Raw genomic sequence first — 27,940 nt, 5'->3', positions numbered from 1 at the left:
CCCATAGTTTGTTCGTATATATTGAGGGAACCAACAGTTGATCCATACATATAATACCAAAATGTGAAACATTTTCTTGATGTATTAAAGTAGTTGCTAACCAGCCAGCTTTTAGAACCTATACTTCCGTAGTTTCCCTCATATAAATGTATTTTCCTGTTTAGACGTAAAATGTACATTCAATAAGATTGTGTCAAATGTGAACTATGTATCAAGCAAGTATAATTTCTATTTCTTCTATATTACTCTATTTGGCTAATATTCTGTAAAGATTTTTGTCAAACAAAGACTATCTCCACGACATTATACATTTTAATGTTCAAAAAATACAAACCATGCAATACAATATAGAAAGATAATATTTAGGAAAGGAAAAAATTGATTTAATGACAGCACACACCTGTAGTGGATCCTTTTCTGTCAAAACTAGGACCAGTGCCGTAGTATGATGTGGAACCAGAATGGACAATCCAGTTATAATTATCAAGCGGAAAACCAACATTTCTCCACAGACATTTTGAGTTGCTTATTCCATTTTCAAAGCTACAGTCACCTGTTTTGAACAAAAACTTCTTTATGGTGGCATGTAAAATGTTATGTTTTGCAAAAAGAACTTTCTAAATTTAAATTTGTGATGTATAGAATATTATGTATAGAAAATATGCACTCGATGAGTGCGCAAGGCTTTGCTTTTTATGATTGACCATTACAAAATAGCAGTATTATTATAATCATATGGTTGGGGATACAAAATATTTGGTAACAAAACACAACAGAATATCAAGTTTTGCCAAAATGTATTAATGACATAACATTCATTTTGGTTACTGCCCATGTCATTTTGTTTCACTAGTGTATCAAACACTGGTGTCATCTATCTTCTAAAAAAACATTTAAATTATTAAAAACAAGGAATGCTATTTAAAAAATGGTAACACAAACTGCACAATATCTAAGTAAGGCTATGCCATGCTCCTAAGGCATTTCGTATTGTTGCCTTTGAAAACGTTTTGACACGTAAAGTAAAAAGCAAATGTTTTCTTACAGATTCCTTGATGCTATTTGCTTATATTTTTTAAAACGAGCACTGTTCTTAAATAATGACAAAAAGGAACGGGAAATGCACGTTGCTTTGTTTAACGAAAACTCAAGTCTCGGAGCATACTGTCAATTTTTGGTCGTTTTTTTACGTCCTCGAGTTTGATTTTTATCTTAAGAAAATTGAACAGTTATGTTTACTCCATATTTATTTAATACTATCAACACAATGTAGCTACTAAAATATCCATCTAGCTATTGAAGCTCTTAATTTTGGCATGTAAATTTCACAAAATTGTAATGTTAAATTGAGCCTCACCAGGACTGTTGCATTCACCAATATCAACAAGAATATCATCCAAGGAAATATAACCAGGATATGAATTTACCATAGCTTCAAAAATTATCTGTAAAATGATTCAAGAGAATCACATGCTATATAATTGTTTACTTTGATGCACTATTTATTAAATTAATGAAAACTTCTACAATATATGTGTGACTTACAGAGAAACGATTATAGTTTAAATAAATTGTCGTCCTTCCTTTTTCCCAAGAAGTTGTTGTACCCAACGTGCTGTTCCATAACAGAAGCTTTCGTCCATTAACTAATACAAAAATCTTTAAAACATTTGATGTATATCCGTAGCTTTGATACCAAAAATTCAAACATGCTAATTTTCCGTTTGCAGTAAGGTTTCTTTTAATGATTCCATTTTTTACATTTTCCAAGATAGATGTTTCCAAGATCACAAAATGACCTGAGTGAAAATTTAAGATATTAATGGATAACTAATTATTATAATAGACACTTTGTCGAGGTGACAAATGTAAAAATTGTTGTAAAAATAGAAAATGTTGGTGAATAGTCAAAATAATACAATAAAGGTTCTTAACAGAATTGTTTAAAACCAGAACACCAACCCAACTTAAATGACAATATTTTTTGTTTCTCATTATTGGTTACAGACTACTTTATGACGAAATCTATTTTCAAGAAAAAATATCTAACTCAAATCAATTTTGAAAGCAACTTAAATATCGCAGAAATGTAACCAGTTTAATCATATGTAGAGTCGAATGTATTTTCTTTGCGTTATAATAATTAACATTGCAATACAATACAGCATACTTACCATAGCTGTTGCCAATTGTATGATCCTCTATCGACCAGTTGCCCAAGTTTGATCCCATGACTCGCTTCCAATCCCCAATCTTTGTAAAATTGCACCAATTGTTTTCAAATGTACAATGAATATCTAAAATTAAGAGCAGTCAGCAATACAGTAAATAATATGCATGTTGCAATGTCACAAAATGCTGATTTCCAAAAGGCGTTTGTGAAAATTTACGTATACATACCCACTCCATCAATAATTTTGTATGTCAGTAGAAAACCGGATAAACTATTACTCCAGGGAGCGGAACGAAAACTGACATTAATATTTTCTTTGGTAAAGAAAATTCGGCGACTATTCACAATTGACTTTCCACACGTAGAATTAGAAGTTGATCCATCTGATATGACCAACTCGTCATAAATGCACCCAGAATAATAATCTAATAAAGTGTAGAACATTTCAACTTGAGAGCTAGGAATTTGCAATTGAAGCTTTAAAGAAAGTCAAACACATCGTATTCAATAAATAATTGCGAAGATTATGTAAGCTAGACACGTTCATAAAAAGAATTTTTTTAAATTTAACTCACGCCTATGTATGTCCATATAGTTGACTACAATTTCTAAGGATTTGTCCTGAGGAATCATCACAGTAACACTACATCTTAAGCTAGAGTTGTAGCCAAAGGGGAACCCAGGTGAGTAAATACGACCAACGTTACTGGATATTGTCTTGTTAGAACAGACACTGAAGGCAGGAGGTTGGTTATCACCTAAAAATTGTCAAACATAACAATACATAAAATAAATAATGAAATGTTAAGTTTTTTCAACTTGTAAAGTAAACTTTCTTTATATTGGCGCGAATATATGAAAAGATCATTCGTTTTGTAAAAAAAGCAGCAAGACGGATTTTATTGCATACTATAGATACGAAGCTGCTACTAATATTTAATACTAAGATTTTTAATACTAGCGAACACTAAGATTTAGATATAAAGTCATCGCCAAATCACAATAATAAGGAAAATTTACTGGTGTATTGTATGAAAACGAGGGAAAACAAGAAAATGACATCGAGGCCCATAATGTTGTATTAAACCTGAGTCAATTAACGTTTAAATGTTTAATTTCGTCATCACATCTGTGTCAAACAAACATGTGAAGCTTTTTAATAAATAAGTCTCCTTGAATTTATAGGGGGTAGGAGTTAAACGTTTCGAAGCAATTTTTCAATATAGAATAACTAAGCAATATTTTCAATTTATCTTTCAATTCTTGTAAATGAAATAGCAATTTTACACTTTCAATACTTGCATTTAATTACGTGTTACAATTCAAAGCTAGTCAAACCTGTATCTAATAAAATAGTGTTTGCACTATAACGAGGCTAGAGAACCAACTTTCAATAGCTAAATAAATTTGCGCTCTATCTACATGCTTTTTCTTATTTCAACGTAATACTATGCTCAACAAAGACATTTAGATCACGTAGTTATCTACAAAATTGTCCTCTCTGTGTGCACAAAGTGTTTTGCACTCCAAATGCTGATTTTACACACGAGCATAAAATTATTTGAGATCTTTGCTTGCACCCACACATGATTTAAGCTGAATAAGAGCTAGAAATGTGAGAGAGTGTTGACCAGAATGGTGTACGTCTATCTAGCGACCCCTTCCTTGCCTAATCACAAGGTAGGCACAATTAACTGACTCCAGCATAACACCGTTTACAATTTAGGAAGATTTACTGCTCCAAAATTTGTAGTGTGTTATCACTGATGTATGGCGGTGGCTGGGATTTTTCAAAAGGGCGTTTGTCATAAGGGGTGGGAGGAGTCTAATGAAAAATGGATTCCTTTCTTTATGTGACTGGAGATGGGAGGAGTCACGTGAAGGAGAGACACTATTATGGGGAACACTTTCTGATATAAATTATTCTTAATCAGCTTTAATTGAATGTGGGTGCCATCAAGAATGTCGAAAGCGATGCTCTAGCTTAAAATCAACACATTTGGGGTGAACAGCACTTTATGCATGCAAAGACAGTGGCGTAAGGAACTATCTAATTGTTGGGCATGCCTCAGCTGCAATGGATACTTAATTTGGCAAGGAAAAGAGGAAGCTAAAAATGAGACTGTTTAATCCGAACGCTGCAAAGATATCACAATTGCATTTTGTATATCTGCTCTTAAAAAAACTTAGAAATATTGAATTCTAACACGCCATTTTCCGCGTTCTTACGTCAGTCAGATGTGATTCTTGTAAAAAATAGAATACTTCCAAATTATAATTGAAAATTAGAATCAAGATGTTATGGATAAATATGTATACTCACAAATAAAAATACACCTCTACAATCTGCTAGTTAATTGCCATAATTTATACACAATTTTGGGAAATCGATAACATCATCTTAACTACATGTTTGTAAGTGTAGATCGTCTAAGGTTAGTATAGTCCTGAGAAGGACTGTTCTTGTTGTTGTTGACTGGCGTTTCGACAACCTTGGCGGTAGTCATGTTTAGAGTCAAATGAGGAGTAAATGTCAGGTTAGCCGTATTTCTTATCTGGATGATCTACCTTCACAAACAAGTAACGATACTCCCGGCTTCAAACCATTTACTTTACCATCTTAATTGCAGCTACAGAAAACACTGTGTTAAAAACACGAATCAAAATGCATGACCTCACCATTCCGTCTGACAAACCCAAAACCTATCCAAAATAATCTTCCAAAACATGCTGCCCTAATTGCAAGTCTTTATTATTTCTACATTTGACATTTTGCAGTACTTTAATAATGTTTCGATAAAATCATAGTAATTATATCTATAGGTAAGTTATAAGTGTCCACTATTTACATACTTTTATATATTACCTATAGATGATCAAAGCAAACCTTGCCTTTCAACAATACAAATTCATAGTCAAGAAAGTACAAGGATATTCATATTCCGATTTCCAACAAGTGCAATGTATAATGAACGTTTTTTCATAGATTTTAACTTTCCCAAAAATACAAAATTTCTCTCATCGATATTACTTACATAACGTAATAATAAGTATCAAACAATATTTTCTAGTTTAATTATTATACGATGACCTTCAACAATTGTAACAAGGAATAAAAAAAGGGCCTCTTGATTATAAAAGAATTTACAAAACTAGCAGATGAGATGCGAAAAAGGAAGTATCTTACTGCTTTAAAAATTTAAACGCAACTTAGAAATTAAAGAGAATTACCTTCAACAAAAAGGCACTTTTTTCCGAAAAATTTTGAGGTTGGCATTCCTGTGTCCCCCAGTTTCTCTTCCACTCTCTTAATGTTTTTATTGTAAATAGTTTTACGTGAAAATGGGAAAAAATGTAGATTGACCGCATGTATTAAAAGTTGGTTGTCTAGCCTCGTTTTTGGTGCAAACACTATTTTATTAGATACAGGTTTGACTGACTTTGAATTGTAATACATAATTATATGCTAGTTATCAAAGGGGAAAACTGCTATTCCATGTACAAGAATCAAAAGAAAATATTAATAATATTGCTTATTTATTCCATATTGAGAAATTGCTTGGAAATTCTTACCTACTACCCACCTAAAATTTAACCAGACTTATTCATTAAAAACCTTCACGTGTTTGTTTGACACAGCTGTTATGTCGAAATGAAACATTCAAAAGTTAATTGACTCAGATTTAATACAAAACTGTGGGTCTTAATGCTATTTTCTTGTTTTCCCTCGCTTTTATGCAAAACACCCGTAAAATTTCTCTAATATTGAGATTTTGTGATGGTTCCATATCTTAATGTTAAAAGTTTACAATAAAGCCCTCTCTGCCAAACTTCCTGCTTTCTTTACGAAACAAACGATTTTTCATCTATCTTTCCCACTAGTGAACGATTTTGCTCAAAATTGGTCCTTAGCCGCCCATCATTAGTATACTTAAATCAATAAGAAACAGATTAAAAACAAACACGCGTGCATTCCTGAACATGTAGTCTTTAAGATCAACTTTTAAAAAGACATCTTTAAGAATGAAATTTTGTTACTTTAACTTAGTTTATGAGCATTCAAAAATTTAAAACTCGTATTCAAACAATAATTAGAGCACTTACTCTTGAAAGTATCGAAGTCAAGAGCAAAACCTTCAAACCGTCTGTTCAAATAAGCGCTGAACGTCAAAACCGCAACACTGGTTTGAGGTAAAATGTCATGGACGTCGTATTGGTACAAAATTGTCTTGAAGTTCCACCAGATATAGTGAGAGAATCTGCGCATCTTGTTTTATTACCTGCATATAAATTGTTGAAGGATTATTAAAGTAATTATAAATCAATAACGTCAGTTTTGGAATTAAAAATCATACTATGAAGAAGAAAATAACATTAAAGCAATAAAATTATTCACATCAAAATTTTGAAATGTGTGGTGAAACTTTTATACTATTGTATAGATCAATATGCTGGCAAACATAATAATTAACAAAATATGAACATATTTAATTCTTCTTAAAAATTCTAATGTCTTGCAATGTTCATCTCCTTGATATTGACTAAAATGAACTTCTTTACATGTATTGCATTTCCTATCCAACTTTAAACATATTCTCTACCTTCGCTTGATTTTTTTAAAACTGGCTGACTTAATACTTTCATTTAAATAGAATTGACTTAAAATTACTTTCGAGTTATGATGAAATAAACGAAAGAAATTTTGTATAAAGTTGACAGAATATTATCATGTATAAATGCGTTGATATCACATGCACACAGGTCTTGACATTGTTTGATAAAACTTTTTAAAATTACATCTGTGTCTAAAAAAATATGAAAAATATTGCATAAAAACGGGCATCAACACACATGAGAAGAATTATACGATATCAAAAAAACTACATTTAAGTACTCACCGATTAAATAAGAGTCAAGAGAGATATTAGAAAAACTGAAGTTGAAGATTGTATTAAGGGGTTGTTTAATCGTCAGTGTACATCTTGCGTAGAGATAGTAACGTGGATAGTAATTTGGTGACACAATATGTCCTTTAGAAAGCGTAATAGTTCGTGATGGACAAATGTTTATAGGGATGCCAAAGCCTGTAGAAATAAAACATGTAGTGTTAGTGAAAACTTGTTCATACTCTAATGTTTTTTAGCCTGATTATTTCTGTTGCCTATTTTTCAATAATAAAAAAGCCAAGAAATTTCTCAATTTCATAAAATGCATAGTTATTTTCTACTTCATTTCTACAACACTACTTATTCAATTTAACAATATCTAAACTCTCGCCTGAACTTAAAGATTTCATTTAACTTTTTCAAATCGATTCTACGGCTCTTCAAATTTGCGATTTTTTGCACTTACTAGGCGAATTTTTCACATGAGCCTTGTTACGACATAAGATACACATGGTGTATATTTTAATAGCGAAAAACGTGTTCGTGGAGGTAAATAATGTGTTGCTGATGGTCCTAAGTTAATTAGTTGCTCCAATGATACAGAAGGAATTTCTATGCATAAGTTTCTTACGAGGAAACAGATTCTCAAAGACAGAGAAAATGGATTAATTTTGTTCGCAAATATAGACCGCAATGGTTGCCTACTTTAAATTCGTTGCTCTGCTCGTCACATTTGAAGATTCTTTCTTTGATGTAAGCAGATTTCATATAGAGTATATGAAAAGAAGACAGAAGCAATGCTGCTTTTGCTGTGGACATGCAGGGAATTGTTCCTACGAGTGAGCAATAGATAGCGAATAGCAAACCAAGACAGACACAAAGTAACATATTAATTGTGTATGGTATGGAATGTACACGTTCCCTTGCTCACATTTTAATGTATTTATATTTATCAGTGGATTCGCAAGTTTTCGTCATCTATAAAATCGTCCTGTACTCCTAGAAAAATTGACGAACAAGGGCAAAAAGCAAAGGCAGATATGACTGCTACAGACTTGTTCGATTGTGAAAATTTGAAGACTATGATTTTAGAAAATTATAAAGCCAAAGCAAAAAAGAACAAGAAAAAGCTGGTCTGCCAATTGTACATCATGCAGCTATTTCAAAAAAAATCAGCTTTCTCCAAAAAAACTGTCAGCCAACTGAAGAAAACCAGGGAAACATTGCAGAAGCAAATTCAAAAGCTATAGGCACAGCAGAAGGCGCTTTTGGATGTTCCATCTGTACGTAAAATGGACAAAGAATTTGTAGGTGATTGTATGGTAGAGAGGATGAAGATGATTTAGATAAACCTTCATCAAGGACAACTCTTCTTTTGAAGAATCAAGTCAAGATGATGATTTAATTGGATGATAATATCCTGACAAATTTTATCATGTAAAATTCACAATTGTCAAGTATAATTGTTCATCAAATGGAAATCATCATTTTTTATATAGTGTTGAGGAAGAAATTGCTGTGTACAATGAGTCCCTGGTAGAGACTTTTGAGATTTTTTGTATCTGTTCTAAAAACTCGTGTTCAAATTTTATGGTTAACTTTTTATTTTGGGGGGTTGTATACCTAAGACTTATATAGAGTTTGAATTGTGATTGCTGTACTTCTCTAACTGTGGCTGTTAGATTGTAAAGGTGACATTTCCGTTTTCCATCATATTGTTGTTCATTTTTCTGCTTAAACATGCTTTCAAATTGTATGGTTAATTTTTGCTTTTTTGAAAATTTCTGTTGTCTATGTGAGACACCTTCCACCCACAAGATTGGAGATTCAACTTGGGCAGTCGATTATACCTCCTAAGTTCTCCAACCTGGGTATATGTATGCCATTGGAAATCTTGACTCAAAATATCATTTTGCAGTCTTTGGGATATTTATTTTATTACATATTTAACTATTTATTGCAAATGCTGAGCAAGTATTCTAGTGCAATATATAGAACTTGGATTTGGATTGTGGTTCAGGATTTCTCCGACAAAGTTGTTAGATTAACAAGGTGATGTTCCACTTTACATCTGATTGATGTTTTTAAATTCTATGGCTGATTTTTCATTTTTTGAGGGTTTATTTACAATCCTGAAGCCCTTCGAGTACTTGTTCTCATTGCTGTCCTTATTTCCTGGATTGCATTCTATTTTCTGGCTCAGGGTTTGATAAAAAAGATCGTCGGTCTTGCAATTTGTATATAAAGCCAATAATACACTAGAGAGGCGTGCACATCTTATGACGTCACGCCTCATTTGTAAAAATTCGCATCCGGTGCCAATGTTTAGCTATGTTATACTTAACAGAAGTAAATACCAAAAAGTTTATTTTAATGCGTACTTTGTATTTGGTGGAAAAAAGAGAGGGTTAAATTTCACGGGAGTTGCACTTTAAATATTGCGTTATAAAATGTTTACATCACTCACGTGGAGGTTTGGCAGTTAGCGGAAGTATATCACAAGCTCCATCCAAAAATTTGAAATCATCAAGAGCAATGTCACTGGAACTACTCCATCCTCGAACTCCTTCAACAATTATCTAAAGATGGTAAATTTACCACATTAAACCTACTAGGGCTCAGCATATTGCATTTCAGTACATATAGATGTAAATGTCACTCCCCCCTTGCAGCAATGAAGAACGCAATATCTCAAAAACTAAGCATCGTCATCATACGAACAATAAATTTTCTTAAAACAGCTATGTGGACCCCACCCTCCTTAAAAAAAGAGTGGATATTTTAGTGTAGTAGAAAATAGTTTTTAATAGCTAATCGATAAAAAAATGTATTCTTTAAAATTTTATAATAGCATTTTTATAAAGATGCATGGATTTTTTGCTGTATTTCCTACTGCAATAAACACTAATATCTTAATACTTTTAATTTTTTATGCAATTCTTACCCTAATTTTTGATCCAATGGTAAAGTTGATTGTTAATTGACCTTGGAGCCAAAAATTTCCTCTGTTACCAGTTACAGTCCACAAAGGCTTCATTTCTTTTCCCATAGTTTGTTCGTATATATTGAGGGAACCAACAGTTGATCCATACATATAATACCAAAATGTGAAACATTTTCTTGATGTATTAAAGTAGTTGCTAACCAGCCAGCTTTTAGAACCTATACTTCCGTAGTTTCCCCTCATATAAATGTATTTTCCTGTTTAGACGTAAAATGTACATTCAATAAGATTGTGTCAAATGTGAACTATGTATCAAGCAAGTTTAATTTCTCTTTCTTCTATATTACTCTATTTGGCTAATATTCTGTAAAGATTTTTGTCAAACAAAGACTATCTCCACGACATTATAAATTTTTAATGTTCAAAAAAATACAAACCATGCAATACAATATAGAAAGATAATATTTAGGAAAGGAAAAAATTGATTTAATGACAGCACACACCTGTAGTGGATCCTTTTCTGTCAAAACTAGGACCAGTGCCGTAGTATGATGTGGAACCAGAATGGACAATCCAGTTATAATTATCAAGCGGAAAACCAACATTTCTCCACAGACATTTTGAGTTGCTTATTCCATTTTCAAAGCTACAGTCACCTGTTTTGAACAAAAACTTCTTTATGGTGGCATGTAAAATGTTATGTTTTGCAAAAAGAACTTTCTAAATTTAAATTTGTGATGTATAGAATATTATGTATAGAAAAATATGCACTCGATGAGTGCGCAAGGCTTTGCTTTTTTTATGATTGACCATTACAAAATAGCAGTATTATTATAATCATATGGGTTGGGGGGATGCAAAATATTTGGTAACAAAACACAACAGAATATCAAGTTTTTGCCAAAATGTATTAATGACATAACATTCATTTTTGGTTACTGCCCATGTCATTTTTGTTTCACTAGTGTATCAAACACTGGTGTCATCTATCTTCTAAAAAAACATTTAAATTATTAAAAAACAAGGAATGCTATTTAAAAAATGGTAACACAAACTGCAAAATATCTAAGTAAGGCTATGCCATGCTCCTAAGGCATTTCGTATTGTTGCCTTTGAAAATGTTTTGACACGTAAAGTAAAAGGCAAATGTTTTCTTACAGATTCCTTGATGCTATTTGCTTATATTTTTTAAAACGAGCACTGTTCTTAAATAATGATAAAAAGGAACGGGAAATGCACGTTGCTTTGTTTAACGAAAACTCAAGTCTCGGAGCATACTGTCAATTTTTGGTCGTTTTTTACGTCCACGAGTTTGATTTTTATCTTAAGAAAATTGAACAGTTATGTTTACTCCATATTTATTTAATACTATCAACACAATGTAGCTACTAAAGTATCCATCTAGCTATTGAAGCTCTTAAATTTGGCATGTAAATTTCACAAAATTGTAATGATAAATTGAGCTCACCAGGACTGTTGCATTCACCAATATCAACAAGAATATCATCCAAGGAAATATAACCAGGATATGAATTTACCATAGCTTCAAAAATTATCTGTAAAATGATTCAAGAGAATCACATTCAATATATTTGTTTACTTTGATGCACTATTTATTAAATTAATGAAAACTTCTACAATATATGTGTGACTTACAGAGAAACGATTATAGTTTAAATAAATTGTCGTCCTTCCTTTTTCCCAAGAAGTTGTTGTACCCAACGTGCTTTTCCATAACAGAAGCTTTCGTCCATTAACTAGTACAAAAACCTTTAAAACATTTGATGTATATCCGTAGCTTTGATACCAAAAATTCAAACATGCTAATTTTCCGTTTGCAGTAAGGTTTCTTTTAATGATTCCATATTTTACATTTTCCAAGATAGATGTTTCCAAGATCACAAAATGACCTGAGTGAAAATTTAAGATATTAATGGATAACTAATTATTATAATAGACACTTTGTCGAGGTGACAAATGTAAAAATTGTTGTAAAAATAGAAAATGTTAGTGAATGGTCAAAATAATACAATAAAGGTTCTTAACAGAATTGTTTAAAACCAGAACACCAACCCAACTTAAATGACAATATTTTTTGTTTCTCGTTATTGGTTACAGACTACATTATGACGAAATCTATTTTCAAGATAAAATATCTAACTCAAATCAATTTTGAAAGCAACTTAAATATCGCAGAAATGTAACCAGTTTAATCATGTGTAGAGTCGAATGTATTTTCTTTGCGTTATAATAATTAACATTGCAATACAATACAGCATACTTACCATAACTGTTGCCAATTGTATGATCCTCTATCGACCAGTTGCCCAAGTTTGATCCCATGACTCGCTTCCAATCCCCAATCTTTGTAAAATTGCACCAGTTGTTTTCAAATGTACAATGAATATCTAAAATTAAGAGCAGTCAGCAATACAGTAAATAATATGCATGTTGCAATGTCACAAAATGCTGATTTCCAAAAGGCGTTTGTGAAAATTTACGTATACATACCCACTCCATCAATAATTTTGTATGTCAGTAGAAAACCGGATAAACTATTACTCCAGGGAGCGGAACGAAAACTGACATTAATATTTTCTTTGGTAAAGAAAATTGGGCGACTATTCACAATTGACTTTCCACACGTAGAATTAGAAGTTGATCCATCTGATATGACCAACTCGTCATAAATGCACCCAGAATAATAATCTAATAAAGTGTAGAACATTTCAACTTGAGAGCTAGGAATTTGCAATTGAAGCTTTAAAGAAAGTCAAAAAGATCGTATTCAATAAATAATTGCGAAGATTATGTAAGCTAGACACGTTCATAAAAAGAATTTTTTTAAATTTAACTCACTCCTATATATGTCCATATAGTTGACTACAATTTCTAAGGATTTGTCCTGAGGAATCATCACAGTAACACTACATCTTAAGCTAGAGTTGTAGCCAAAGGGGAACCCAGGTGAGTAAATACGACCAACGTTACTGGATATTGTCTTGTTAGAACAGACACTGAAGGCAGGAGGTTGGTTATCACCTAAAAATTGTCAAATATGTATACTCACAAATAAAAATACACCTCTACAATCTGCTAGTTAATTGCCATAATTTATACACAATTTTGGCAAATCGATAACATCATCTTAACTACATGTTTGTAAGTGTAGATCGTCTAAGGTTAGTATAGTTCTGAGAAGGACTGTTCTTGTTTTTGTTGACTGGCGTTTCGACAACCTTGGCGGTAGTCATGTTTAGAGTCAAATGAGGAGTAAATGTCAGGTTAGCCGTATTTCTTATCTGGATGATCTACCTTTACAAACAAGTAACGATACTCCCGGCTTCAAACCATTTACTTTACTTGAGGGCCACAAGTTTTTCACACTTGTTGTGTCACGTGTTACCCTCTTTTAATAAAGTTTAATCAATCAAATTAATCAATCAATCAATTTACCATCTTAATTGCAGCTACAGAAAACACTGTGTTAAAAACACGAATCAAAATGCATGACCTCACCATTCCGTCTGACAAACCCAAAACCTATCCAAAAATAATCTTCCAAAACATGCTGCCCTAATTGCAAGTCTTTATTATTTCTACATTTGACATTTTGCAGTACTTTAATAATGTTTCGATAAAATGATAGTAATTATATCTATATGTAAGTTATAAGTGTCCACTATTTACATACTTTTATATATTACCTATAGATGATCAAAGCAAACCTTGCCTTTCAACAATACAAATTCATAGTCAAGAAAGTACAAGGATATTCATATTCCGATTTCCAACAAGTGCAATGTATAATGAACGTTTTTTCATTGATTTTAACTTTCCCAAAAATACAAAATTTCTCTCATCGATATTACTTACATAACGTAATAATAAGTATCAAACAATATTTTGTAGTTCAATTCTTATACGATGACCTTCAACAATTGTAACAAGGAATATAAAAAGGGCCTTTTCATTATAAAAGAATTTACAAAACTAGCAGATGAGATGCGAAAAAGGAAGTATCTTACTGCTTTAAAAATTTAAACGCAACTTAGAAATTAAAAGAGAATTACCTTCAACAAAAAGGCACTTTTTTCCGAAAAATTTTGAGGTTGGCATTCCTGTGTCCCCCAGTTTCTCTTCCACTCTCTTAATGTTTTTATTGTAAATAGTTTTACGTGAAAATGGGAAAAAATGTAGATTGACCGCATGTATTAAAAGTTGGTTGTCTAGCCTCGTTTTTGGTGCAAACACTATTTTATTAGATACAGGTTTGACTGACTTTGAATTGTAATACATAATTATATGCTAGTTATCAAAGGGGAAAACTGCTATTCCATGTACAAGAATCAAAAGAAAATATTAATAATATTGCTTATTTATTCCATATTGAGAAATTGCTTGGAAATTCTTACCTACTACCCACCTAAAATTTAACCAGACTTATTCATTAAAAACCTTCACGTGTTTGTTTGACACAGCTGTTATGACGAAATGAAACATTTAAAAGTTAATTGACTCAGGTTTAATACAAAACTATGGGTCTTAATACTATTTTCTTGTTTTCCCTCGCTTTTATGCAAAACACCCGTAAAATTTCTCTAATATTGAGATTTTGTGATGGTTCCATATCTTAATGTTAAAAGTTTACAATAAAGCCCTCTCTGCCAAACTTCCTGCTTTCTTTACGAAACAAACGATTTTTCATCTATCTTTCCCACTAGTGAACGATTTTGCTCAAAATTGGTCCTTAGCCGCCCATCATTAGTATACTTAAATCAATAAAAAACAGATTAAAAACAAACACGCGTGCATTCCTGAACATGTAGTCTTTAAGATCAACTTTTAAAAAGACATCTTTAAAAATGAAATTTTATTACTTTAACTTAGTTTATGAGCATTCAAAAATTTAAAACTCGTATTCAAACAATAATTAGAGCACTTACTCCTGATAGTATCGAAGTCAAGAGCAAAACCTTCAAACCGTCTGTTCAAATAAGCGCTGAACGTCAAAACCGCAACACTGGTTTGAGGTAAAAATGTCATGGACGTCGTATTGGTACAAAATTGTCTTGAAGTTCCACCAGATATAGTGAGAGAATCTGCGCATCTTGTTTTATTACCTGCATATAAATTGTTGAAGGATTATTAAAGTAATTATAAATCAATAACGTCAGTTTTGGAATTAAAAATCATACTATGAAGAAGAAAATAACATTAAAGCAATAAAATTATTCACATCAAAATTTTGAAATGTGTGGTGAAACTTTTATACTATTGTATAGATCAATATGCTGGCAAACATAATAATTAACAAAATATGAACATATTTAATTCTTCTTAAAAATTCTAATGTCTTGCAATGTTCATCTCCTTGATATTGACTAAAATGAACTTTTTGTACATGTATTTCATTTCCTATCCAACTTTAAACATATTCTCTATCTTCGCTTGATTTGTTTTAAAAACTGGCTGACTTAATACTTTCATTTAAATAGAATTGACTTAAAAATTACTTTCGAGTTATGATGAAATAAACGAAAGAAATTTTGTATAAAGTTGACAGAATATTATCATGTATAAATGCGTTGATATCACATGCACACAGGTCTTGACATTGTTTGATAAAACTTTTTAAAATTACATCTGTGTCTAAAAAAATATGAAAAATACTGCATAAAAACGGGCATCAACACACATGAGAAGAATTATACGATATCAAAAAAACTACATTTAAGTACTCACCGATTAAATAAGAGTCAAGAGAGATATTAGAAAAACTGAAGTTGAAGATTGTATTAAGGGGTTGTTTAATCGTCAGTGTACATCTTGCGTAGAGATAGTAACGTGGATAGTAATTTGGTGACACAATATGTCCTTTAGAAAGCGTAATAGTTCGTGATGGACAAATGTTTATAGGGATGCCAAAGCCTGTAGAAATAAAACATGTAGTGTTAGTGAAAACTTGTTCATATTCTAATCTGTTTTTTATTACTGTTGTCTATTTTTCAATAATAGTAAAGGCAAGAAATTTCTCAATTTCATAAAATGCACAGTTATTTTCTACTTCATTTCTACAACACTACTTATTCAATTCTTTTAATATCCAAACTCTCGCCTGAACTTAAAGATGTATAGTTTCAAGAAAATAAATCGAATTTTCAACACAGGAAGAGATCATCTATACTTATTATAAATTTCTCTATACAAATTGACACAAACAGGTTACATAAGCACTTTGATACAATTGTTTTAGAGATGTTTATTACATTTTGTCCACAAGTATTTGCATTGTGCTTCTATTTTTAATGCATATTTTCTGTGGGAAGTCATCTTGTATAACTACATGCTGCTTTTTTTACAAGGACTTGTGTTTTGATTAAGGTTTGTAAAAAACATATCGAAAATTTGTTCTAACACAACCAAACGTTGTTGTTAATCACATGCATCATCCGCTTGCTGTGAGATTGTCATAAAAGTATATTCTTAGAACATTTGCAGCGATGAAGAACTTATTTGTGTTTGAATCATTAAAATAAAGTTATTTTTGTAAACTTAAATTGATCAGAGGATTTACCTATTTATTTCAATATTTTTTGTTTGAATTAAACAAAGAAAATAATATCTCACTTGGAGGTTTTGCACTTAGTGGAAGTATATCACATGGTCCGTCTATGAATTGAAAGTCGTCGAGAGCGATGTCACTGGAGCTAGTCCATCCGTTTACACCTTCAACAATGATCTAAAAACAACAAGACGTCGGTTTGGACGTACATATGTACTCTGGTGATGACACAATTTCCGTTATAGGTTACCTAATCTAAACATAAGCAAATGTCGCAAAAAGGGGACAAAAGACGAGTGATTTTTTTGGTTTTCTTAACCCGAGCAACAATCTAAAGTGTTTTATGTCTAAATACCGATGTCAGTTTTTTCATATACGCATTTAGAAGTGTATAACAAGCATAATGTTGCAACGTAGCTTTGTCTTCCTTGCCTGTATATTTTGATCCTCTCTTATTGTTAGTGAAACGTTAGATTCACTGTTTGTACCGTCAAAGAATTACATTTTGTTACGTCTTGTAGTTGCCATATTGTAAAAGTGCAATGCATTCAGGATCTGCTCAATGCGAAACCTCTACTCATGCCATTCCAGAGTTCGAGTAATCATATTAGCTACGTAATTTCAATTTTATGAAAATACTACAAAAAGAATTTCGAGATTATTTTAATTTATTTTTTATCAATAAAAAAAGTCTCGACAGAGTTTAGACATCTCATTAAAAAGGCTAGGACCTTCGGCGGGAAGTCATTGTTCATTCTTTTTATTTGAATCATTGTAATTCAAAAGCTTACAATAACATTTTTTTCTTTCAGTTTTTTCTCTTTTTGAACATGCAGTTTTTATTTTGAAAGAGCAGCAATATATATGAAGCATTTGGTTGATAGCAATAGAAACAGAAATATCCTATCTTTTGAAAACTTTTAATCTTTTCACCAAAAGCAGCTTAGAAGGATCAAATAAATAAACTTTATTTATGTAAAGCTATTGAATTGTAAATGTGATATTTACCCTGGTTTTCATTTCAAAACTGAAATTGGCTGTCACTTGGCCCCTCATCCAGATATTTCCTTTATTGCCACTTAATGTCCATAAAGGTCTCATTTCCATTCCCATGGATTGCTCGTAAATATTTAGTGAACCAACAGTTGATCCATACATATGATACCAGAAAGTAAAACACTTCGTTGATGAATTAAAGTAGTTGCTAACTAGCCAACTTTTGGATCCCATCGAATAATATCCTCTCATGTAAAGGTACTTTCCTGTTTTATCGACAACACAATTGACGAATTTATAGCATTAAGTAAAAAATTTTTTATTATATTGCAAATAGCATTTATAAGACCAACCTGTCGTTGATCCTTTTCTGTCAAAACTTGGTCCAGTACCATAATTAGGTGTGGAGCCAGAATGGACAATCCAATCATAGTTATCCCACGGATATACAACATTACTCCAGAAACAATTCGAGTTACTAATACCGTATTCAAAACTACAATCGCCTGATTTAAAAAAAAAACAAAAATAGGTTTGGTTAAACGGTTTTCCCTGTGCAATCTGTATCTTAAAAAAAAATTTCATGAATAAATATATTGTAATTCCATTTCATTATCATGAGAAATCAAATAAAAATTCTTTTAACTTGCTCAAAAATACAGCTGCTATATTTTAATTTAAAATTTTTTCCAAACTTACCATTCGTACACACTTTGTAGCTAACTAGAGTTGCTATACAACACACTAATTGAACACTGTAAAAACTGATTGATTAAAATAACCAAAAAATGGTTGCAAACATTAAATGGTTATTTCAATTGAATAAATTTAAATAACGAACTATAAATTGTTAGAGTAACTAATTAATAATTTGTAATGTATAGCAAATGTCAAGATCAGCGCAAATTAACCAAGCGTGTTGGTTGCATCTAATGATTTTTTGTTAAATTGACGAATTCTTATTTGGTACTCAACGCTTTAATACTAAAATACCATCATTTTAATTTGGTCATAATAATAGTAGCTATATTGTCTATGAGCTTTGACTACTTTTCATATGGTATACTACTTCATGATTGGGAAGCTTACTCACACATATAGAATACGAACTACCAATGTTATGTAAAAATTGCTATCTAAATCAAAAGCAGATAGGACAACACTATCATAAATGTTGGTCTTGCATTTAGAAGGTTTAATGGAGAATACTTTTGTTGATTGCTTTTCTGAAATGACCGTAAAATGAAATGATGAACCAAATATTTTTAAAATCAACAAAATTATCACTAGTTAGATAATAAATGCACAGAATTTCTATGCATTCAGAACTTTAAATATGCACCGATGATAAAACATTCTACGATTTCCGTGTTTTCCTGTACATATTGGAGTACACAGTTCGCAATTTATGGTTGGGTTATTATCATATATACGCGTGTGATGCAAACGATCTTAGAAATCCTAATTGCACATAAATGGGAACGTTTCGTTATAACATGACATTGTGTGAATTGAGACTGGCAGTTTTTGTTACAGCAAAGATGATATAACCGGGAAAAAAATTACCTGATATATTAACTACCCTAAATGTCAGCATAAATCCTGATCCGCCACTGCTCCAATAAGAGGAACGAAAACTGACATTAACTCTCTCGTTGACAAAGAAAAGTGGACGACTATTTACAATGGACTTTCCACATGTAGAATTAGAAGTTGTCTCATCAGTGAGCAACAACTCATCATAATAACACCTGTATGAATCTAATTATAAACATGTAGTTAAAAATTAGTGGAATATTCTTACATTTGCTACTAACTTAGTTCAGCAAGCATACAGAGATTGTATCAGTAAATGTTTTTTTCCAACTGCATTTTTATCACGACAAGCTTAAAGTCTGTAACATTTATTTTTTTAATCTTATAAATAAGTGAGAAATACCAACATATTTAAGAGTATAAATGTAAGGGATGCTTTGCAAGGGCGCTCTTTTCCACAAAACTATTATTGTGCACTCAATGTATAAAAAAATCACTATATTAACTACAAGAAATTGATAAACACAAAACTTTGATAATATAGACAAGGATACACAACTTTAAGTCAAATATACATTAAACATAGCAAGTATTCTTGAATAAACTAACTCACTTCCTATTACGTCGATGAAGTTAATCACAATTTCCAACCACTTGCCCGTTGGAATTGTAACTGAGACACTACATCTTATGTTCGATGTGTAGCCAAAAGGAAAGCCAGGTGAGAAAATACGACCAACTGTATTTGAAATTGTCTTATTGGAACAAACACTGAAGGATGGTGGCAAATTTTTACCTGAAGGTAATCAGAAAGGATAATAAATAATTACAAAATACAGAATATTCAATTTGGAATGCTAAAGTAGAGTTTCAATTTTATTATACCTAAAAAATGCAAACTAACTACATACTTTTCCTTCCTTCAAAATTAAGAGTAAAGCCTTCGTGGAGTCGATTTACATAAGCGTTAAAAGTCAAAACTACAACACTTGTGTAAGGTGAAAATGTCATGGACGTCGTGTTAGTACAAAATTGTTTAGAAGTTCCACCAGATATAGTGAGAGAATCGATGCACCTTGTTTGATTACCTGTAAAACATATTAATCATAACCCATTAATAAATAAACGCATTTCCATTAATCTAAAGTGTGGGAAGAGAGTTACAGCATAAAGAGAAACAAAAACATAACACCAAGAAAAACTGGTCAGCCACGATATGGCAAAACCCTAAAATGCACAATAAGCAAATTAACGAACTAAACTTATTTGTTAATGCTGCTGAAGTTCATAAATACTTTAAATATTTCAACTTTTTATAAATCTTCCACTCAAACAGTGCTCCACTATAAAGTACAATTAATTACTTTTAACATGAAATGCAATAAACTTAAGCTTAATATTGCGAAAACTTTATTTCGTGAATTTCATCGGTGGAAAACATTGCCCAGTGAAATTCCATCAAAAATGTTTTTCAGGTAAAGCGAACCTGCGCAAAATACCCTGTCATGCAAAAATTAAATTTGGAAAAATCATAAATATCTGAAAAATATCATAAACTACATGAACAGCTCGCAGATCAAAATAATTTTGGTTGTAAGTATGGCTCAAATTTCAGCTTTTAATTCTTGAAAGTATTTCACGAAATTAATTGCATGCACTGTAAACTGTCAATTAAAATAGCGAAAATATTCTTGAAAGATATAAATATAACAAAATGAAATCAACAATAGAGAAAAAATAACATTTACCAGCAAATAAGTTAGTGTTGGTGTTGTATATCTAAAATGATCAATCTACTGTTTATTAATCAACATCCTTAAGTGCACAACCTGTGCATGAATGATTCTATATATAAAGCATGTTGAGCTCATCAGAAATGTTTTTGCAGATATAGACAGATATTGCATGGAAATGCTCAGCGATTAATGCTAAAAATATATTTTTCAACGGGACTATTTACAAAGAATTTTTTTTATTTGAAGTACTATCATATGGGCGTCGACTCATTTGTGTAAAAAAAGCAAATCTATATGAAAAAGTTTAAAAATCAAAACAAACTCTATACTGTATAAAGAAAATAGCGATCAAAGGATGGTCCAAAATTTCATAAAGCATATTTTTTTCATTGTGCCAAACGAGCAGAATTTCAGTTTAGAAGTCTATCGCTATTTATATTGAATTTTTTTTAAAAGCCTAAACAATTTCTCTATGACATGAATAAATTGGTGCAATTGTATGTAAGACAAGTTTTTACTTGTTTAGCGTAATGTTAGCATCTTAAACTTATATTTGTTTATGTACAGTACAAAAAAGAATTAGAGTGTAATTGCTTGAATGAATATTGATTTCGTATGCGCACTTTTGTTGCAGACACAAGAATAAGGGCATTTTGTTCAGGCATTAAGTCCTACATGACGTCTTATACAATTGCTAAGCAGATAACGATAATAATTTCTTGTTCTCCAAAGTACCAAAAATTGACCCCTAATCCAAACACTAACCTTAATCTTATAGTACAACGAAATAGAAAACTTGGATAAAATTCAACAGGTATCCGAATCTCATACGTTGGTACTACATAATTAGTACTCAATGTTGTATAAGATGCATTATTTACCATCGTTGTTTTTCTTCCATTATACTTTGCATATTACCCATGTTCTTTTATGTGTTTTGACGACTGGCAATCATATGGATATCATATAGGTTTTCAGAATAATCTGACAACTTACCAATTAGACAAAATTAGAAATTGTGTTTTTTCCACAATTGATGACTCGATGATTATATGGAAACCGAGAAAATGTGAAGCTGAATTGCTTAAAAAAACAAGATGCTTTGTCCGTAGTATACTGAGAAACAATTTGTTGCAAGTCTGATTGGTATGCAAAGAAGATAATTTAAGTTGAAATTTGCAACCTGAGTTGCTAGTTTCAACTGAGCGAAAGCTAAAGGAACTGTTGACAGACATATTTCACAAAAATTTTCTGCAAAGTGCGTTTACTTCCAATTGCATTTTCTGTGAAAAATTTGTTTTACAGGTTTTATGAGAGAGATTTTCTTTCAAATGTAAGAAATATGGTAACTCAGGCTGCAAGTTATAACTTAAACGATCTTTTCCGGGTGTCAACCGTATCATTAAGATTTTCAACAAATTATACTTTTCCCTAACTAAAATGATTGAAGCTCGTGTTATATTACAATGTAATATTTTTTAGAATCAGTATGTGGAAAGTATTCAGCATAAAACTTAGTTAGAGCGCATGAAAATTTACATGCGCAAATACTTGTATAACAACCATAACAAAACAAGACCTATGTATTTTTTATTTGAAAATATATTTGTACATTTTGAATATGTGTGAGACTTTCAGGTTCACATAGGTGCTTTATTTTTTAAAAGCTGTTCACATGAGCCGTGTAACCGGGATTCAGCGAGACGTGAAAGGATTTTGAGTCATTGAAAGGAGTAAGAACTTTAAGTGCAAAAACTTACAACCTTTTCTTACAAGCGCCAAATGTCATTTTAGTCGTGATTTTAAAAATCATAGCGTAACCGATTCGGATGCGGTCGACTTTTGAGCGCCTTTCACTAAAAATACATGGGTTTGTAAAAAAACCTTTTAAATGCATTCAAAAGCTGAGGAAGGCTGAGAAAAAATCACGAGATCAAGGCAAAAAGTGCCAAGGGATTTTTACACACTCCAAAATCCTTTGGAAGACACTTAATCACTAAACAACCATTGTTTTACCTTGTAATATTATGACTGCCAAAATGTTTTAGATGACATGTATGGTCATCTTTCTCGGAATACAACGTTTCTCGAATTTGAATAGGTGAATTCTAATTAGGTAAATACGCTATTAATTCATCTTACTAGAACAATAGAGTTTGAGGCAACCTTCTTATTAGGCCTGTTTCAAACATCTAAGTTTACAATCACCGAATGCATTAAAGACAAATACAGCTGATACGGAGAATAAGAATATACTTGACGTTTTAAACTCAAGACTAACAATATTCAGAATGTTTGTCAACAGTTCCAGCGTTACAAATAGCGTCATAGTTGAAGCACAAATTTTTTGATTTCTGAATTTTCTATTTCCAAAGAATTCATATGCAATTAGACATGTCTTCAAAAAATAGAGCGGTTGAAGCAAAACGAAAAGCGAAAATGATTATTACTTGTTAGTTTAACTTGAAAAAATTAAATAAATGTCTTTGTTAATGTGAGTTAGAGTTAATCAAATTTTCTTCTCGACGATTGGCGAAGCAATGGTAATAAATTTCTAAAAATCATTTAACGTAAGATAAGGGTTGTTACTAGATAGCTTCTAGAAAGTTTATACAATGACTGACTGAGTAGTTCTGGTTAATGTTTGCCACAAACAGTACACTACTACAAACCTTCCATGGAAACTTTTCACTAAAAATGATTGCGTGGTTAGTACATGGTTGGTGCCAATTACATTTTTCCCCCAGGAATTGTATTGTGCAGATGCAAACAATAATCATTTCAAACTTATAGATTTATACACTTACCGCTTAAATAGTAGTCCAGAGAAATATGAGAAAAATTGAAGTTGACCACCGTATTCAGAGGTTGTCTTATGGTTAATGTACATCTTGCAGAAATATAATAATATGGATAGTTTGGGGACACAATATGTCCTTTAGACAGCGATATAGTTCTTGTTGGACAAATGTTGATTGGGATACCAAAACCTGTAAAAAGTAACAGAGTATAGCAAAAAGAAAACTTCGAAAAAAATGCATCTTGAGAGTACACTAAACTATTTCAAACATTTATAAATATATATAAGTGAATCTGCTAACACTTTTTTATATAAAAATGGTTAAGTAAAAGAAACGTTAGCATGATCTGTTCTCTGGTCATTAAAAATAAATGTTTGCCTTTGACATATCTTTAAGTTTTCAAAATATTTAAATAAAACGTTCATTAGACAGCAAAGCCAGACAGGTTTTTCTTGTTAACATTTTAATGTGTTTTTGTTCGAAAACATATGTTTTGTACAAAGTTTAGTTTTTACAGTGATTTTCTTACAACGAAAAGTCGCAACGTTTCTTATGATTTATTTTACGAAGATGAAATTTTATAGCATTAGCAGCATCTAACAAAACGCCAAGCCGCCATGTGAAGGACTTTTTACCAAACATTTATTCAAAAGAAGAAAACCAACATTAAACTATCTTAAATATAGGAGATTTATTGTATAAAAGCTTTGGCTTTTCTAGGGCTTAAAGGTGCCATTCCCGCAAAACTCAACCCCTATTTTTTGAGCTAAGCTTATAGAGAACGCAAAGCTGAATGCGAATATGAAAACAGAATTTCATTTAACTTTTTCAAATCGATTCTACAGTCTTCGAATTTGCGATTTTTTGCACTTACTAGGCGAATTTTTCACATGAGCCTTGTTACGACATAAGATGTACATGGTGTATATTTTAATAGCGAAAAACGTGTTCGTGGAGGTAAATATTGTGTTGCTGATGGTCCTAACTTAATTAGTTGCACCAATGATACAGAAGGAATTTCTATGCATAAGTTTCTTACGAGGAAACAGATTCTCGAAGACAAAGAAAATGGATTAATTTTGTTCGCAAATATAGACCGCAATGGTTGCCTACTTTAAATTCGTTGCTCTGCTTGTTACATTTGAAGATTCTTGCTTTTATGTAAGCAGATTTCATATCGAGTATATGAAAAGAAGACAGAAACAATGCTGTTTTTGCTGTGGACATGCAGGGAATTGTTCCTACGAGTGAGCAACAGATAACGAAAAGCCAACCAAGACAGACACAAAGTAACATATTAATTGTGCATGCTATGGAATGTGCACGTTCCCTTGCTCACATTTTAATATATTTATATTTATCAGTGGATTCGCAAGTTTTCGTCATCAATAAAATCGTCCTGTATTTCAACAAAAAATCAGCTTTCTCCAAAAAAACTGTCAGCCAACTGAAGAAAACCAGGGAAACATTGCAGAAGCAAATTCAAAAGCTTAAGGCACAGCAGAAGGCGCTTTTGGATGTTCCATCTGTACGTAAAATGGACAAAAAATTTGTAGGTGATTATTTGGTAGAAGAGGATGAAGATGATTTAGACAAACCTTCATCAAGGACAACTCTTCTTTTGGAGAATCAAGTCAAGATGATGATTTAATTGGATGATATTTCCTGACTAATTCTATCATGTAAAATTCACAATTGTCAAGTATAATTGTTCATCAAATGGAAATCATCATTTTTTATATAGTGTTGAGGAAAAAACTGCTGTGTAGAAGGAGTCCCTGGTAGAGACTTTTGAGATTTTTTGTATCTGTTCTAAAAACTCGTGTTCAAATTCTATGGTTAATTTTTATTTTGGGGGGTTGTATATGTAAGGCTTATATAGAGTTTGAGTTGTGGTTGCTGTACTTCTCTAACTGTGGCTGTTAGATTGAAAAGGTGATAATTCCGTTTTCCATCATATTGTTGTTTATTTTTCTGCTTAAACATGCTTTCAAATTGTATAGTTAATTTTTGATTTTTTGAAAATTTGTGTTGTCTATGTGAGAGACCTTCCACTCACAAGATTGGAGATTTAACTTGGGCAATCGATTGTACCTCCTAATTTCTACATCCTGGGTACATGTATGTCATTGGAAATCATGACTCAAACTATCATTTTGCAGTCTTTGGGATGTTTATTTTATTTCATATTTGACTATTTATTGCAAATGCTGAGCATGTATTTTAGTTCAATAAATAGAAATTGGATTTGGATTGTGGTTCAGGATTTCTCAAACAAAGTTGTTAGATTAACAAGGTGATGTTCCACTTTCCATCTCATTGATTTTTCCAAGTTCTGTGGCTAATTTTTTATTTTTTGCGGATTTACTTAGAGTCCTGAAGCCCTTCAAGTACTTGTCTCATTGCTGTCCTTATTTAATATGGAAAACTGTGCAATCTTGATGTGATTGAATTATATATCAATACTGCAATTATAAATGAGAATATAAAGCAATTTTGTCATGAAATATTTTTTCTAAGCAATTGCGATCGTTCTGTATCGTTCAAAAATAAACACCAAAACCTTTATTCGGCTAAAGCATAGGCATTTATGCTTTGTGTTTGATATTTCATCCTTATATACACAAAACATTATATCAACGCCGAGGCATAGTGCCATTTTGCCAAAAAATTATATTAACAAACATTCTGAAGCTATTGGTGTTTACCATTGGTGTTTACCCAACCCAATGAAGCACTCAAATACGATAGCTTGCAGTATTCGATAGCTATAATTTATCTTTACCCGATGATGTACTTACTGGGTCAAGGTTTGTAAAAAGCCTAGTGTCGGAATGCTGACTGTCTCTGCACAAATCGTCTTAGTAATATGACATTTTTATGGTTGTTTCGTTAATACTACAAATTAACCGATAGCGTTTGATCTGTGCTTTCGGGAATTACGTCATTTTCCTCAGGTTATGCTTGTTTGGCACTTAATCGAACGAAATCTAGCCGAAAACATCACAATTACATCATTACATGAACATGGCTGTCATCCGTTTTAGGCAATCTGTTGATAAATTTTCTAAAAAAATTGCGTATTCCAGAACTTTTTTGCTCATAGTTGTTCAGATAATTGTCTTTTTAAGACTTTTGTAAAATTTTTTGGATTGCAAGACCTTTTCTGGCTCAGAGTTTGTTAAAAAAGATCGTCGGTCTTGCAATTTGTATATAAAGCCATAATACACAAACAGACGCGTACATCTTATGACGTCACGACTCATTGGTAAAAATTCGCATCCGGTGCCCATCTTTAGCTTAGGATTTAGATATGTTATACTTAACAGAAGATACTCAAGTAAATACTAAAAAGTTTCTTTTAATGTATACTTTGTATTTGGCGAAAAAAGAGGAGGTTAAATTTCACGGGGTTGCACATTAAATTTTGCGTTATAAAATGTTTACATCACTCACGTGGAGGTTTGGCAGTTAGCGGAAGTATATCACAAGCTCCATCCAAAAATTTGAAATCATCAAGAGCAATGTCACTGGAACTACTCCAACCTCGAACTCCTTCGACAATAATCTAAAGATGGTAAATTTACCACATTTAGACATACAAGGGCTTAGCATATTGCATTTCAATACATATAGATGTAAAAGTCCCTACCCCCTGCAGCAATTAAGAACGCAATATCTCAAATACTAAGCATCGTCATCAAACGAACAATGAATTTTCTTAAAACAGCTATGTGAACCCCACCCCCTCAAAAAAGAGTGGATATTTTAGTGTAGCAGAAAATAGTTTTCAATAGCTATTCGATGAAAAAAATGTACTCTTTAAAATTTTATAATAGCATTTTTATAAAGATGAATAGATTTTTTGCTGTATTTGCTACTGCAGTAAACACTAATATCTTAATACTTTTAATTTTTAATGTAATTCTTACCCTAATTTTAGATCCAATGGTAAAGTTGATTGTTAATTGACCTTGGAGCCAAAAATTTCCTCTGTTACCAGTTACAGTCCACAAAGGCTTCATTTCTTTTCCCATAGTTTGTTCGTATATATTGAGGGAACCAACAGTTGATCCATACATATAATACCAAAATGTGAAACATTTTCTTGATGTATTAAAGTAGTTGCTAACCAGCCAGCTTTTAGAACCTATACTTCCGTAGTTTCCCCTCATATAAATGTATTTTCCTGTTTAGACGTAAAATGTACATTCAATAAGATTGTGTCAAATGTGAACTATGTATCAAGCAAGTATTAATTTCTATTTCTTCTATATTACTCTATTTGGCTAATATTCTGTAA

The 27,940-nt window shown here is 31.7% G+C and overlaps 2 protein-coding genes across 2 annotated transcripts in view; both read right to left on the bottom strand.

Annotated features, from left to right (window-relative positions):
* Positions 1-3: 3 nt before the first annotated feature.
* LOC124448310 (MAM and LDL-receptor class A domain-containing protein 1-like) lies at positions 4-6,363 on the bottom strand. Its single transcript, XM_046999325.1, has 8 exons — positions 6,278-6,363; positions 2,749-2,931; positions 2,401-2,598; positions 2,175-2,297; positions 1,546-1,799; positions 1,358-1,445; positions 401-553; positions 4-156 (listed from the first exon to the last, which is right to left on the bottom strand). Exons 2-8 carry the CDS (start codon positions 2,804-2,806, stop codon positions 119-121), a joined length of 912 nt encoding a protein of 303 aa, XP_046855281.1. The 5' UTR covers positions 2,807-2,931; positions 6,278-6,363; the 3' UTR covers positions 4-118.
* Position 6,364: 1 nt separating this feature from the next.
* The window catches only part of LOC124449262 (MAM and LDL-receptor class A domain-containing protein 1-like), a gene marked incomplete at its 3' end in the record, with an annotated part of 51,989 nt that continues 30,413 nt past the window's right edge, over positions 6,365-27,940 (bottom strand). The window contains exons 12-23 of the mRNA XM_047000201.1: positions 15,749-15,934; positions 14,950-15,126; positions 12,863-13,045; positions 12,515-12,712; positions 12,289-12,411; positions 11,660-11,913; positions 11,472-11,559; positions 10,507-10,659; positions 10,004-10,260; positions 9,527-9,638; positions 7,072-7,257; positions 6,365-6,453 (exon numbers count right to left, since the gene is read on the bottom strand). Coding sequence (XP_046856157.1) covers positions 6,365-6,453; positions 7,072-7,257; positions 9,527-9,638; positions 10,004-10,260; positions 10,507-10,659; positions 11,472-11,559; positions 11,660-11,913; positions 12,289-12,411; positions 12,515-12,712; positions 12,863-13,045; positions 14,950-15,126; positions 15,749-15,934 — 2,006 coding nt within the window. The remainder of the gene's footprint in view (positions 6,454-7,071; positions 7,258-9,526; positions 9,639-10,003; positions 10,261-10,506; positions 10,660-11,471; positions 11,560-11,659; positions 11,914-12,288; positions 12,412-12,514; positions 12,713-12,862; positions 13,046-14,949; positions 15,127-15,748; positions 15,935-27,940) is intronic.

The sequence above is a fragment of the Xenia sp. Carnegie-2017 genome, unplaced genomic scaffold, assembly GCF_021976095.1.
Source record: "Xenia sp. Carnegie-2017 unplaced genomic scaffold, XeniaSp_v1 HiC_scaffold_23, whole genome shotgun sequence".
NCBI lineage: Eukaryota > Metazoa > Cnidaria > Anthozoa > Malacalcyonacea > Xeniidae > Xenia > Xenia sp. Carnegie-2017.
This window is presented reverse-complemented; position numbering and strand designations above follow the sequence as displayed.

Bases quoted from the DNA above. Each gene is read 5' to 3' on its own strand.
- LOC124448310 (XM_046999325.1), bottom strand. From the start codon at position 2,806: ATGATTCCTCAGGACAAATCCTTAGAAATTGTAGTCAACTATATGGAC. The intron at 2,599-2,748 runs GTGAGTTAAATT...ACACTTTATTAG, and splicing joins CTATATGGACATACATAGGC to ATTATTATTCTGGGTGCATT. The intron at 1,800-2,174 runs GTAAGTATGCTG...ATTTTCACTCAG, and splicing joins TACAATTGGCAACAGCTATG to GTCATTTTGTGATCTTGGAA.